The sequence below is a fragment of the Hakea prostrata genome, chromosome 6, assembly GCF_041222555.1.
Source record: "Hakea prostrata isolate BN-2017 chromosome 6, UWA_Hpros_2, whole genome shotgun sequence".
NCBI lineage: Eukaryota > Viridiplantae > Streptophyta > Magnoliopsida > Proteales > Proteaceae > Hakea > Hakea prostrata.
The window spans coordinates 16,908,435-16,924,381 of record NC_142605.1 but is presented as its reverse complement, the minus strand read 5'-3'; the positions used below and the strand labels follow the sequence as shown (position 1 = coordinate 16,924,381).

Sequence of the window (15,947 nt, the reverse complement as noted above, 5' to 3'; positions counted from 1 at the left end):
TGTTAAATTAAATCTGAATCGTCCGATAACGTTCTTATTTTTTTCCTAACATTCTTTATGGGCTAGTTAAGTTTAAGTTAATATCACCAGTTTTCGATTCTCGTTAGCAGCAACATCTCCTTCTTCTTCCCCTGTTTCTTCTCTAATATAGTTCTTCTACAGGTTCAACACAATTGATTTTCTAGAGAGACTTAGAGAAAAAATGGTTTTTGTGAGAGATTCATTGAACATGAATATGTGAGAATCTCTTGTTTGTATCCTTCAAGATGGAATTAGAAACAAAAAAGAGTCATGAGATCTAGGAATACAAAAATTTATTTTCACTTCTTCAAGACGACAGCAAAAGAATTACTACTATCAAATGGTCCAAACTTGATGAACATAGATGAAAGAATTTTCAGAGCCAATAGAGACGGAGAGGAATAGAGGAAGAGATAGAAAAGGGAAGGAAGAAGAAATTTAACCGTTACTTTAACCACCAGCGAGAATCGAGCGTTGTTTTCTTTTTGAAAATCTAACCTGTGATAGAATGTTATCTTAATTAACCCATAAATAATAAGAGAAGAAATAAGAATTTTATCAGACGATTCAGATTTAGTCAACAAGTCTGACGGTAGAAATTTAAAGTCGTTCAATTAATAAATTCACACATCCATTCAGCTACCCCCTTCCCTATTTTGGTCCTATACAATGACATTTATGTAGTACAAATCCCGGACTCATGTTTAACTGATGATTGTTGGAGTCCTCTTTTACAAACTTATTAGCACCCCTGCGATTAGAGAGGGGCATTAACCATGTGACAGATCCAGAAGATTGTTTTTGTCTCTAAGCCAAATTTTCCATGTTTGTAGAAAGCAACACCCTACTAGAGGTAGTAAGACCAAAGAAATCTTGAGTTTGAGTCTCCATCCTTTCACATTTTCCCCCTCCCCCATCCTATGGACCCCGGTCATTGTAATTGGATCAATGAAGACACCCAAAAAAGGGGTCCTCCCATGTTAGTAACAATCCCCCTAGCTCACTTTATGTAATGAAGTCGCCTCAAGTAGAGATGGAAGTGAGAGAAGGACAACATAGTCTGGTACTAATCCATTCAGAGTAGTTCTTATTCATAGGGCAACCCAACAATGGTGTGGATAAAAGAAAGACTGCTTGGCCTCTGAGGTTGCCATTTGATCTCAGAAAGGAATATACACTGCACTTAGGCAAAAGAGTGAAATACCTGCATGATGGGGTTATACACCTTTTCTACCAATAAATTTCCATGCATTTACACATTCTATTGTTAAACACTGAAAAGTAACCCAACAAGTGATGAGCAGTTCTTCATTTTACCTATTAGGTGGTACTTACATTAAGAGGAAAAGCACATCACAGAAGTTCAACAAAGAAAAAACCAAATACTGGCCAATAAAATGACATATCTGTTCATTGAAAGATTTACTAGGTCTAGGGGGCTTTGCTTATTTCCAACACAATCACAAGGAACCATGCAAGTTTACAACCATAGCCTATCATCAGTTTTCCTATCTCACTGCTCAGATGCCAGGCATTTAATCCCACAATCACAACGAACTAGGCAAGTAACAAGCATAGCCTATCATCAGTATTCCTATTTCAATGGTCAGATGCCAGGCATAAGGTCCCACCAATCTCACCCTCCCCCATAGAATACTAATACTAACTAGTTAGGACGACCAACATTGTACCCACGGCCCCTCCCAACATAGCCATAACCCCTCCCGTAATTTGAACCACGGGAATATCCACCACGTCCTGCAAAACGGCCACCTCGTCCACCACGGTGCCTTGGAAAATCTCCAAAAGTCTGCACATACGTCAAGATAACTTTAATGGACCAATTTACCAAGATGTTATGGTTAACGACAAAAGCCAAGCAGTATGCTACCTCAGTATCTATTTTCAGTTGTTCAGAAAACCTAGGTCTTCCATTCCGTGCTCCACGATCAAGTGCATTGCAAGAAAGGGAATCAAAAAAATCATCCTTGACATAAACAGGCTGTAGAAAGTAGATGAAAATCAATTGATTTAGGTGGGAAGGCAAAAAGCAACCAACAGAAAAGCTGTGTGATATAGGAAGTGAATTTAAGCATGTTACAAGCGCCGCAATTGTACCTTATTCTCAGATTTTGATGATCTTCCATCATCTTCATCTAGTGAATCATCTCCATCAGCCTGGTCCCCATTTCCATCTTTATCCCTTGACTGCATCTTGTTACTTTTACCAAGATGACCCCATACTTCATCCTTCTTGAACTTCTCATTCATTGCCATGAAATCGAAGTCCTCAGTAAATTTGGTGACAGGTCGTGAAACCTGCAAGACGGAAGGTAAGTAACCATGCTATTGCAGTATATTGCAGAACCAGTACAAATCATTACAATACACCGCACACCCACTACATATTGCAAAACATTGCAGACTCTGCATCACTCATTATCATAAACTGCAACACCACTACATATATTGTCAAGAGATGGAAAGGAAAATGTTATACACACTGCAAACAATGCAGCGCACAAACAAGCATGCACAGGCATGCGCACATACAAAACCTGCACACGTAAACTCACAAGTGGTGCACCTAAAACAGTTGGTAGGGATTTGCATATAGGAGTGCACCTCTCTATGTCAAGCATGCCAAATTCAACAACTCCAAATAAATGGCAGTTAATAAAGAAATGAAATGCTGATGAAATCAGAAAGTATCAATTCCTTTGCGTGCTCCTCAAATGCAATGGATCAGGAACAAAAAGGAAGGGGGGTGGAGGGGGAGGGAAGAGTTCTATGATACATGCATCACCCAGTAAATAGACAGATTCTGAAACTCGAGAACATGGTTGTCAAAGCGTCCGCTTTGGCGCGCTGACACTGCCGACTTGTCACCTAGGCCCATTGTTGGGTCATGGGGACTTGGTGTCGGCTTGGTTTTTGTTGCCCTCTATCCCCCGCCTCGTCTTCACAACCGTGTTTGAGAATCAATACAACTACCTTCAAAAACACATGATGTCCTGATCATGGTTGTCAAGGCAATAAGGTGAGGTGATAGAGACCAACGAAAACCAACGTGACACCAAGCAAGGCGACATCAGGTTGCCATGACCCAAAAACGGGCCTAGACACCTAGGCAGACACTTTGACAACAATAGTCCTGATATCAGCTAATAATAATATTTAACACCCCAACCTCACCCCCTCCAACCAAAGAAAAAACAAAGACAAAAGAAGGAAACAAAGAAAAAGATAACGCTAGCTTGATTAAACAACAATTTTCCACTGCCAAAAGTGGGCAATATTTAAGCATTAGATTAGGTTGTAAATAATGAACAAATCTGAAAACAAGACCACTCTAGAAGTCTAGAGCTCGCTTCAAGAAAAATTAACCATAAATGTATTAATTACAATCTTATGCACATAATAGGTGCCCAAGGTCTAATCACCTTCCTCGAACACAATAGAGTTACAGACTAACTAGAAGTTTCAAGTTTCAAAATATTAATAGGGAAATTCTTATTATTCCTTGCTTTTAGGAATGAATCATTTTGAAGCTCCTGAACTCCATCAGGCAAAAGCTTTTCCCCAAGTATATGGAGTTAGTAATTCTGCTCCTCCATTCAACTCTGCTTATGGTTATATAAGCTGTCAATCCTACGCTATTGACATCTTTTCCTACTTCCCAAGTTGATTTTGTTCTACTCCTAGACCTAAAACCCCATGTTAGTCACTATTTCACACTTCTCAAATTCCTAAATGAATATACTAGCAAGAAATCCATCTGAATCAGTATATGCACACACCTATGGAAGGGATTAACAAGGAACTAAACCATCCTAGTCTACAATTATTATTAGTAGTCAAGGCACTGCCGAGGGTTCCAGGTTGCCCACTGCAAAGTTGTCTAGGCCCTTAGGTCACAAAAATAAAGGGGGAGTAGAGGGGAAATTATTTCTTTCTTTCTTTCTTTCTTGTGTGTGTGTGTTGGGTGGTCGAGGTGTTTGGGTTGGCGGGCAACGGGGGGAAGGAGGTGTGACTGGGGATGAAAAAAGGACAAAAGCATAGCTACCAAAGCATCCCTGAAGCTGGCCTGGCAGAACTAGCACAAGACTGAAACTGGATTCCCTTTCAACTGCTCCCATTGTCTTCAGATGTCAAACTTAGAAGGATGTGTTGCCCTAAACCCTAAATCTGAGGAAGAAACAAGTTGAATCAAGGAAGCTTTCATGATTTCTTCTCAGCCCAGATGTACTGCCCAGAAATAATACAGCAGTGAGAAATCTACAAAAAATTCTTAGAACCGCTGGAAGTTAACAAGGATGGATGCGACCAACAGCTCCACTAACTCTTCTACAGTCAATCAAATCAAAGAGGAAAACGAATTTATTAACTTATTCCTTTAAAATCAGACAGTGCTTTTATAAATTGCACCCTCAAAGTTACAAGGAAACATAAACACTCCTACTCCCGCCCCACCCACGAACTTGCTATGGCATGCCTGAAGTTGCCTGGCTTTCACAAAAACACTGTTTCTAGAGCCAACACATGACCGGTAGACACAATGGAGCAATCTTAATGATATGCCACCAAACCCCCAATGTCTTGAACTTCTGCTGTTGTTTCTTGTTCCTATTAAACTATTAAATGATCACTTTCTGATTACCATATTTGAATTAACATCTGCCACCGTTCTGTTATTTTGGTACCCCTACTCAAAAGTACTAGATCTCAGAATCCAACCAATCGATCAGTCTAAGACATCAGGATCCAATTCTCGCACATAAGAGTAGCCTTTGACTAGTTTCAGGGTTGATTCTGAGTAGTGGAGCTATTCAAATTCTCCCCAATCGGATTATTAACTGCCATCAGTTTACTATTTCTTGGAAGACTTTCAGATTTCAGAAAGTGAACTACAGAATGTGATGTAGCCTCAAAATTTGGGCCACAGGATCAATCAATTGAATCAACAGGAAAAACTAAAGTTTCTCAGGACCCTGCTGCTAGGGTTTCCAACAGTTCTATAAGAATTTAGGGTTGATGGGGAGGTGTACAGGATTTGGCCACAAGGTTTTAGGTTAGGAAATTAGAAAATGAATCTGGTAAACTTTCAGTTTCAAATTCAATACCAAATGTTAGGGTATTTAGGAAAACTAGGGCTTCAGGAGGTGGGCTAGGGTTCATACTTAGGTCGAGTGCTAATGGGGGTGGTGGAATTATGATCCTAAGAGGGAATGGAGTTTAGTGAAGGGAGTTGGTAGTTATGGAAATTAGGTTTTGGAGGAAGAAGATGAACTGCATATTTTAGGGTTTAGGTACGCAACTGGGGTGACGGGTGGGGGTTGGACATAAGGGAGGGGGTGGGAGTGATTGTCCTAAAGGGGGTGGAATTTGGGAAGGGGATTAGAAGATACAGAATTCTAGGATTTGGGGGAAGGAGACAATGCTGCAAGAGAGAAGAGGGGGGCTTGGGCTTGCAATGGGATAGGGGTTAGGGGCTGATAGGGTTGAAAATTTACTGTAGCTGAGAACTTGGGATGCTGAAATTGCTCAAGGAATTCCAAAGCCAAAGCTGCCACAGGTAACCTCCCCTGGAAAATCCTTGAATCCACTCACTTCTCCTTCAATCAACTTTTATTCAATATTCAAAACTGATTTGATTACATGTGTTGGGCTCTATCTATAGCCTTATTGAAGGATTCCTACTAACATGCTGGATCCAACTAACCCTAATTGGCTTGTTAAAAAGTGCCAAATTACCAAAATGCCCCTCTTATGATTTGGTTTTCCTTCAGGGCCATAGGGTACTGAGGCAGCATCCCAAGGCCCTATATTTCCGCCCTGGAACTTCACATCAGAACACCTAAATTTTTTTGGTAACAAATCCTCCAATGTCTGATTAGTATCTGCCAAAAAATCTATTCACATTCAAATCCTGGAATCTAATTTACCGCATTTCTTTATCTCTTGTATACATACTTAAGACTATGATATTGGCTTGTGGTTGTCGATTTGAAAACTATTTACATGGAAAGCGGGATTCAAACCCATTAGAGGGAAATCAGAATTAAAAATCAAAAATAAAAAGAAAAGAATAGGAGGAGAAAAAAATAAAGGTGTAGTGTACCAATACTGGAAACACATCTGATGCAGTTCATGGAACAAGAAATAGCTGTGGTCATGTTAGCTCTCAAAAGGACTTTTTAAAAGACAAAAAAGGACAGTCATTTGTTTTTTTAATTTTACCCTTCTTTAGGAGAGGAGAGGAGAGGATCCAGAAAACAGATCATGGTGAACGGGAGAGAAGAGAGAAAAACCCAAGTCAAAGGAAAAGAGAGAAATGGAACAATTTCTTTCAAATAACTCATTCAATATGGTATCAAATTACAGGGCTTCCCCTTCACATACTTTTTATAACCAGCCATATAATTTTATCACAGTTTGAAAGAAAATGTGAATAAATTAATAAACCAAACCTAAACAAAACTAACTCCTTTAGCTGTAGACTAAGAACAAAGCATCCTAATGCATTAATTACCATATATAAATAATGATAGATTAGACATTTAAAATAGCAAAACTAAGAGAAATATCTTCCTGAAATTAGCTAATGACTCTGCTGAAGATAAGCATTCCAAATCCAGAATTCTGGATTCCATAAGCTATTTAAGAGACCTCCACTGCTCCTAGGAGATGCATGCTGATAAAGTTCCTAATTCTCAGGAACTCCAGAGTCCAGATCACAAGTTTTAAAACCTATTTTGAATGGGTCCCACAAATACTGGTCTGTAGTATTGAAGCTTACCTCAAAAGCACATGCAATCCTAGGCAAGAAACAAATTGAAAGGCATCCAAATGAAGAGCTGCAACCCCCACCCCCCAACCCTTCTCTTCCTCTTTTGTTGGCTCATCCTTGAATCTAAAAATAAGGGAGAATCAACACCATTCAACCCACAACCACAATCAGTCTACTTGATTGGATGATTTGACTCATGAATACACAACAGAATCAGTGATAAGATCATAGATCTGATGCATAAGAACAATTCCAACATGTTTGACCTCTAAAGCGTCATAACCTTCCGTAGGATAGGAAACTCTAGAACTTCAATCGACCATCAATCAACTTACCTTTGATTCTGATCACCAGCTCCTCTTTAGTGTCTTCATCATCAAAATTTTCCTCAAACAGCTTGCTTGCCTTCAATTTGTGGTTGCACAGCTTCATGTATGACACCAATCTCCTAATTGAATTCTTTAGAGTCTACACTCTTTGGGAATGCATACTTTCTTGGAATGCATGCAAGAAAAGAGAAAAAGAGGAAGTGTTGAGCCATAATGTATGCAACCTTACCTCCATCTCACAGTGAGGCTGTTCCCCAATTTGAACCCATGACCACTATGTAACAATGACGCAATCATTCCATTGAGCCAAGGTAAGCCCTTTTTAATCGGTGCGTATGTAATATGTCATTGTATAAGGACCAACAATCACACTCCAAGCCGTGAAGCTTTTCGCATGCCTGGTTGAAACCCTGATGTAGGTTCTTTGGTCCCACCGAAGTGAAATTTTTCAAGATAAAGGACCCATGGCAACTATATGAAATCTGATAACATTTTAGGACCTCTTTCGTATGTAACCAGAATTGTGAAACAAGACTAACTAGATTCAGAATGGGAAACAAAAACTTAGAATCTAAATGAAATCTACGAATATAAGGCCTTTAATGTAACATGAAATAGAATATATTGCTAAAGCATAAATAGGAGGGTGAGCCTTGCAACAGTAAAGCTTGCTCCATTGTGAAGCAAGATCATGGGTTCTGGAAACAGCCTCTCTGTAATAGCAGCAGTAAGATTGTGTACATTATGACCCTCCCCAGACCCTGAGGTGGCAGAAGCCTCTTGCATTCTGTATGCCCTTGTTTTTCTTGTCATCTCCCTTAACCAGTAGTAATTGGTTTTGTCCCGAGTGTGATAGCTCTCTCAAATAAACTCCAGTCAATATGCTAGAATGGCAACCTAGCGGCCTCTTTACTCCTGTCTATAATCACCTCAATCAATAGTTACTTTGATTGAAATCTCCAAAACAACTACTGGCATTGGAAAGGATGTATAACCCTGGTTTATACTAGGGAATGAATAAACCAAGAGCTTGTATGGACCAGCAAAGTTTGAACAGTCAGCATAGGGTGTGCCCATTGGAGGAACGCACTAGCCTGATAGTTGGTGATTGTGTCAAGTTGATATAGGGATGTCCTAAATCAGGTTGCTAAATCTGGAGTTATGGAGGATTCCTATCAGAAATAGGACAGCAAGGTAAATGGGTAAGTTAAGGCAAATGCCTGGGTGGATGGGTACGAAATTTGATCGGATCTTCCTTCAGGTCTGGAGAAGATTCGGTCAATCAGTAGGTTTTAACAGTTAATTTGGGTTGGTAGAATTCTCACCCCCAAAAAAATAAAGAAAGAAAGAAAACCACCTTCTATACAGCCTCCTATACGCATAAAGAATAGTTGCAGGTATTTCTTCTAGAATTTGAAACTTGATCTTCATAGAACTTCAACTAGAAAACTTCAAACTCTTAACTGGTTAAAGGAGAATTTTAATTTAAAGCTCTTGTGCATCACACTGTCTAGAAGTTGGTTAGATCAGACATCAATCCCACTAACAACCCAGCCTTCACACCACAAGCTCATGATTGGATCAAACAGAAAGCCCACCAGAGTTTAGATGACATGTGAAACTGAGTTCTCGCAAGCAGAAAGAAGGCACCAGCAGCTTGCACAAGACAAGCTTCTTTTTCCTTTCTTTTCCTTGGAGGGGGCATAAAACTTGCACAAACAATTGCATGAATCGAATTCATGTTCTATTCTTGTGCTAAACAATCTTATATAGAGAAGAGAACTCACAATAAATCCTACACTTAAAAAAGGAGTAATACAATCCCTAACCTGATAGGTAACTTAAATAGACAAGACTAGGAAGTGAAATAATAAAGGAAATACACTTGGAACAATTAAATTAGAGACATAAATCCCATTTTCATATTTTCTACCCTATTTTTAAGCCCAGTAAATCAGCCAATTACAGAGTTAACCATGCAATCAGAGAATCAATACATGTATCACCCAAGTACCCAACCCTAAACATACCCTAAAAAAAGAAGCCCAAATTGATGACGAATCTGCATCATTAAGGCATGGATTCAGGTCCCAAAATTTCAATTCCCACAGTGTGCTAATAAAGAGTCCTAATCCTATTAGTTTCCAAAGAAAATGCAGAAACAGGACATCTCCAATATAAGAAAAACTAACCAAAAATGAAAGAAGACGATGAAGATGATGCTAGAATTTAAAAGATGTTAATGGTAGGAAACAGACCTGGGGATAAAAAAAAATAGGGAGGAACCGGATATCAAACAGGACAGCAGAACAGCCCACTACCATGAGTAAACATCCACTCCAATTCAATATACCAATCTCAAGGTATCCAGTGATGAGTGACCAAACATAGAAGTCACAACTAATGAACCAAATTTGAATAAAAATAAGAAACACTTAAAATATATCAACAAATAAGCAACCCTATGTACGAAGCCAGAGTAATGCTGTGTAAATTATCACCCTAACCAGACCACAGAGTGGTGGCAGCTTCGTGCCCTGGGTACACCTTTTATAAACTCATAAATACTTGAATATTCTGCGGTAGCAAATTGAGCCTTGAGTTCGAGTTCCTCGACAATGATCACTGATAGTCTCTTTGCCAAGAATTCCTCGACATAAATGCAATGAACATCATATCCAGAGACATGAAGGCAAATGGACTAACCTAGTCTATGGATGAACAAATAAGACACAACCACCTAACTATTCAGCCAGACAGGCAATATTCTATTAGAAACTCAAATCATTCTTCAAATCTACAACCACATATTAAGAAATATATATATATAGAACTCCTAATCCTGATCCAATAAACGGAATCAAATACTAAGATTAGAAATAAGAGGGTAAAACAAGATATTACAATAGAGAAACAATTTTTTTTTTTTTTGGGGGGGGAGAGGGGGAGGAGAACCTTCTATCTAAAAATAGACCCAGATCCCATTTTGGGCCCAGTTCTAAATTGGGGCACCTATAATCACTTATACACTTCAATTAATAGACTAATAACAGATCTGTTAAAAGCTACTAATTATCTTGATTTAACTTGAACAGTCAACTTAATTACCAGTCACAGACACCAACTTCACCCCCCACTTTATAGACTAATGATTGAGGCCTATCGCACCATATCAATGAAAATAAAAGGCATAGATTCACCCCATTTTATGGACTTATAATCAAGGCATGTAATAATGTACCCCATAAAAATTAAAATCTAAAGGTCCACAGGACCCATTTGTGACCCAAAAGAATGTGTCGAAAACCAACTGTCCAGCATGGATTGCATTGGGTGACAAACAATGCAGGGACATATTCAAGAGAGACTGAAGCTGATGTAGCCTTGAATTGAGGGTTCAAGTGTTCGACCTAAAGCCAATGCTGCCAGGAAATAAGGAAAACCAGAACTAACAAAAAGAAATTTTGACAGGTATGGGGCCTTTTTTCTTGGGTTGCGGTGGTCAGATGGGACGTTGAGTTAAGGTAATGATGTGCAGTCCTATGAGAAGGAGTAAAAATTTCAGCCAATTCTGAAGTCTCCTAAATTTTAGGAGACAACTAAGAACACTAAGAGACCGCTTGTTTGATGGAATAAAACACGGGGTAGACAAAAAGAGGTGGGAAAAGTGTATTACTTCCAGTAAAATTCCAAAAGCTGAGAGTTTTAGTTTCAATGCATGGGAGAATGAGCAAACAAGCTTCCTTAAATTAAGGAGCTTGTCTGCTGATATGGCACCCACTTTTTCCCACCCCACACGCAAAAAAGTTCCCACCATTTTGGGTGGGACTTTGTAGAAAACATAAAGTAAGCTTGTTGGGACCCCACATATTCTAGTGTTCCCTCATTTTTCCATCCTTCAGTTTTCTACCCCCTCACCCCACTTCACATGGGTCCACACTTTTTAACTATCACACCCCTTTTTCTCCTGCAAAGTGTCCCAGAGTCAACGGGGCCAGGGGAAATTACGAGATCCCATTTGGACTAAAGGCTAGAATTAGGGCACTGCAGATTTCTTCCAGACATCAGCTTAATCTGATGAATGTAGGTGATCCGAACCAGAAAGTAGGAGAAGATGAATTGCAAGTCCTTGATGGAAGCTTCCTTTAACTGAAAAACAAAATTAAAAGAGAATAGACGAGAAGAAAAAGATCTCAGACCTCATGAAACTTCCTGCCTAGGTTGAATCTCCATACTCCAGCTTGGCAAGCTTCAAGGGCACGGCCAAAGCAGTCTCTGTTGAAAGAGGCCCCAGACCTAGCACTAATAGAGTCGCACTTCAAGATAACCTTACTCTCATAAAGGAAATAAGACAGCAGCTTCCAAAGCTCATAAACCAATTAATAATTCACCAAAACTGTCCTCTATTCATCCATGATGCAGGCTTTATATAGGGGCTATATTAGCCTTACAAATAAGTTGTCAGGATAAGACTTAAGAAATCAAAAAAGGGGAAAACTCCATACATGGGAAATAAAAAGACCTAATAAGAGTCTCAAACAGAACCTAAAACTTATTCAAATAACTTGCAATAAAGTTAGGATCAAAACTAACTCAACTAGGACTCCAACTCTCCTTGTCTGAAGGCTTAGAAAGACCCAGAATACATATTTTAATTGCAATTTTAAGTAAACAAACTCAAAATAATTGTATGTTACCAATTTCCCCACAATTCTCCTATGAGCACCATTTGAAAGAAAAATATAAATTCAAAACTCAAAGATCATGTTTCCAATTAGTTTTATCAACCCACAAATGCAAAAGAAAGCAGCCCTCAGCATACTTCTATTGCCACATCACAGCATGCCAACACCTCTAGCAGGTCATGACAAGATGGTAACCACTCGAGATTTGAATATCATACAATAGAAACACATACTCATAGACCATACATGATTTTAACCCCCAACCCCAAAAAAGGACCATAGGTGATAAATGCCAAGAAGAAAGAGTGGACATAGCAAGTTCATGGAAACCTAATGCTTTTAAACAGAGAGAAGCATGCAAAGGACAAAATATCCAAAGCTGTACAACAAGCTACATGTATCACCAAAGGAAAAGAGAGAAAATGTGAAGGACCCAATATCCAAAACTATGCAACAACCTAAATGCACAGAAACTGCCAAAGAAAAAAAGACATAAAAATAGAAGCTTAATATACACCAAGTATCCCTCCAGGGAAAAAGAGGTAACACGACAGTCAAAAGAACTGTATCTCTTTTAAGTGGATCCTAAATATTCAGTTTAGGACTGACAATACATCAAGTATCATATATCCACCCTAATGTAAAGGTTAACAGTCCAACTCTGTCAAGATGGTCCATTATACTTGATCATATGATTATTTTGAGGCTGCACCTGTTTGTGGCTGTTGATCACTGAAGGCACAGAATTTTTTTTCCCTCTAAATTCAATTTTGTTGGAAAACTTTTCCTCAAAATGTAGTCTTTCTAACAATCTTATGCAATTCAAACTTTTATCAAAAGGAAAATAGGAAGGCTATGTGCATGACTGTTCTTTAGGGCAGGAAGGGGAGAACAAAGAACATAGTTGGAACATGTAATAATAGTAGCAACCAATCAGAGTTCACCATTTGTATCCGCTATATGCTTATGATAATGAAACACGACATATCTATCAAATTAGCCAGCACCAGTTGCAAATTCATTGGTTGATTGAGAAATAGATAATCTGAAAAGCCAAATAAATCAATATGTACCCCAGTTCCTCTTCCTCTTTCGCGGCCCCTATGATTGTGGCGAGCATGTGAAGGACCTCCATTCAACTGGAACACAGAGAAAGGAAAAAGGAAGAACAAAATAGGGAACAACGTTAGGCACATTATCTGAAAGACCAAATCTAAATGTAGTTAAGAAACAACAAGTACTTAATTTTATTAAGAGTATTACACTGATAAGGGGAAGATGTAACATTAATTCATTGTTAAAATAAAACAGACCTAACAGAAAGCAAAATCAGTTAGTGGCAAGATGCAAAGGTACATGAACTATTCAAATCATCCACAGGAAGTTTCTTTATAAATTGTTTGCCATGCATCCCCAATAGCTGGTCAGTATGCAACTGTCAACTGAAAACTTGAAATATGAAATTGGCTCAAATGAATTATAGCCCATATACCAGCAGTTACATTATGCCTAGGAATGGAGGAGACTAGAATCCGGTGCATGATCAAACCAGTTTATACAATTTGCATCCCTTCCATTACCTTCTCAGAATAGATGCTGAAGGCAATGAAGCAGGAATCCCAGAACCAGAAACAACAGCGAGAAATATGCTTTCGTAAGATGAAAACTTGCATTGCAGCTGGGCCACTAATAGGCTGCTGACAATACCAGACTAACCCAAGATGACCGTCCATTCAAATTCCTTGACCAGCTCCTTCAGTTGATGGTCTCAATATAAATTTCTAAACATTTGCTTGACAAAATTCAACCCACGAGGACATTTTCTCTAAAATATGAAAACTTCATCCAATTTTCTAATAGCCTCTTCTTATTCTTTCTTCATTTTTATGCCTTTTCTGTTGGGTTGTTGAATGTACAAATCCCCTTCTCCATTCTTTTCTCACGACCATTCCTCTAGAAAAGTGGGGAAAAGGAGATTGGCAAATGATACTATACGATGCTTTAGACTGTTCCACTTTCTTCTTTCATCACTAACTTACTCCCCAGTTATCATAGAGTACCCCTTCTATGTTTCAAATCACAGACTTCATAACCAACAAAGAAAGGCCAATCTAGGGTCACACAAGGCATATCTGAAAAATATATACGCAAAAAAAAAAAAAAAAACAGAAATATTTCCACAACAAAAAAATAAATGCCTAACCTTTTGTTCAGATGGAGAAGGCAATGGCAATATTGGTGCCTTAGATTCTGTTGGAGTAGGTCGTGGGGGTTCTGATGATGATGCTTGAACCACTTCTACATCTTTATGAACTGGTTGTGAAGACTGAGGTGAAGAAGTTGGTACTGGTACTGGTATTGGCGCTGGTGCTGGTACAGGGTGCAAAAGTTGCCCGGGAGTTACCAGAGAAGGCAATGTTTCACTGTGACTTGAACTGGATGTCCCAACAACAGATGGCACAGACTGAGACATAGTTTGATAAGGCAAGGTTGGCCCAGGAAATGCTTTAGGCTTATTATAAATTGGTGGTACAATAGGATTTACATCCAGAGTTGTGGTAGTCAAAGGAGACACCAATGGCAGGCTAGTATTCAAGGTTGTTGTAGGCAGCGAAGGAGAAAAGGCCTTATTTGGCATCAGACTTGATGATGTTTCAGAAGCTGCTGCAGAAGTTTGGGCAGGCGGCACAGTTGATGGTAAAGTGGATGGTGGCAGAGAAGTGGAGATCAAATTAGGAGGACCACCACTAACAGGGGGAATCAAATTAGTGGAAAATTCTGCCGAATTAGAAGATGCTGTTGGTAAAGAAGTATTCATGCCAGGGTATTGCATTGGATGCTGCATAGGAGGCATTGGCTGATGCATGGGAGGAGGCATTGGCTGCTGCATGGGAGGAGGCATTGACAAGCCTGGTGGGGGACGAAGCAAAGATTGTTGCTGGACATGAGGAAGCCCACCTGAGGGTCCATAGTAACCTTGCCAATACATTGGCATTGCTAACCCACTACCATTTGCACTTGGAGGAGGAGGTGAAGACCCCCATGATCCTAAACTTCCCCCAGGTTGATACAGAGGCAAACCACCTTGGAATGTCGACCTCGGAAGTCCCAATTGTGCTGTGTGTGAATTCACATCTGTTGCAGCGACATTAACAGTAGAAGGTAGGGTTGTTGATACAGATGCAGATTGGGGATAGTGAGACTGAAAAGGTTAAAAGCATGTTAGCTAGCACATTGAATAGATAAATGCACTATACATGTTCAGCCATCATCACTAACCTGTATGATAGCAGGATCATTGTGTATAGGTGGTGCACTCTGAACAGGAGGAGACGATTTAACCTGTAAATCCTGCAATAACATTCCAAAAGTATCAGTCCAGGGTCTATCCGGAAAATATAGATTCTTGAAACTAAAGTAAAACCTACAAATTTAAGAACACAATGGTTCACAGAAGTCAATAAAAAAGATGGCAATGCAACAGTTGCTAAATAACTATGAAAAGGTAAAAAGTGATGCCACATTAAATGTGTTCTGTCCTTGTACTCACTAAACTGGAAATATACCGTTTATCATTCTTACATAAATCCAGGAGGTATCAGCAAGGTCTCAAAATGTGATGGAGTTTCAAATAAGGCCTTCCACTTTTCGGATAAAAAGCACATTCTGTAGCTCTACAAGGAGAACTGGGATTGCCCATACTGGATCTAGCCTTTCGAGGGCACTGATTGGATTATTACCAGAGACGAAGGGTTTGAACCACAATATCAATGTAGCCAAAACATCCAGTGATTCTCCCAGTCCAATGCCAATCCTAACGCTGCCTTCGCCAGTGAGAGTCAGATCGAAAAACCATCAACCAAAGGGGAGGATTCTTCATTCATGTGCGAAGGGACGAGCGAAAGGCAATGCAACAAGCAATAGAGACAAGGTAATGTATTACTACTAAAATCTTCCAATTTGAAATCTCTGAAAACAAATAAATAAACCTTTCTTCTTTTTTTTAATAATAAAAATGAAATGCCGTCCCCAAGGGTCAAATCCAAGACCTCTCCACTGAGAAGTACGGATCTTTACCACTCAACCAGCCCTGCATGAAGTCTTCGTTTAGAATCATGACAG

General features: G+C 39.3%; 1 protein-coding gene across 1 annotated transcript; it reads right to left on the bottom strand.

Annotated features, from left to right (window-relative positions):
* Nucleotides 1-1,303: 1,303 nt before the first annotated feature.
* On the bottom strand, nucleotides 1,304-15,176 carry DCP5 (decapping 5; the record flags this gene model as incomplete). Its single annotated transcript, XM_089158130.1, is given in 6 exon segments — nucleotides 1,304-1,831; nucleotides 1,913-2,023; nucleotides 2,140-2,340; nucleotides 12,899-12,964; nucleotides 14,029-15,027; nucleotides 15,105-15,176. Coding segments are annotated over 6 exon segments (1,593 nt in total), but the record flags the coding sequence as incomplete, so codon positions are not given.
* Nucleotides 15,177-15,947: the final 771 nt, after the last annotated feature.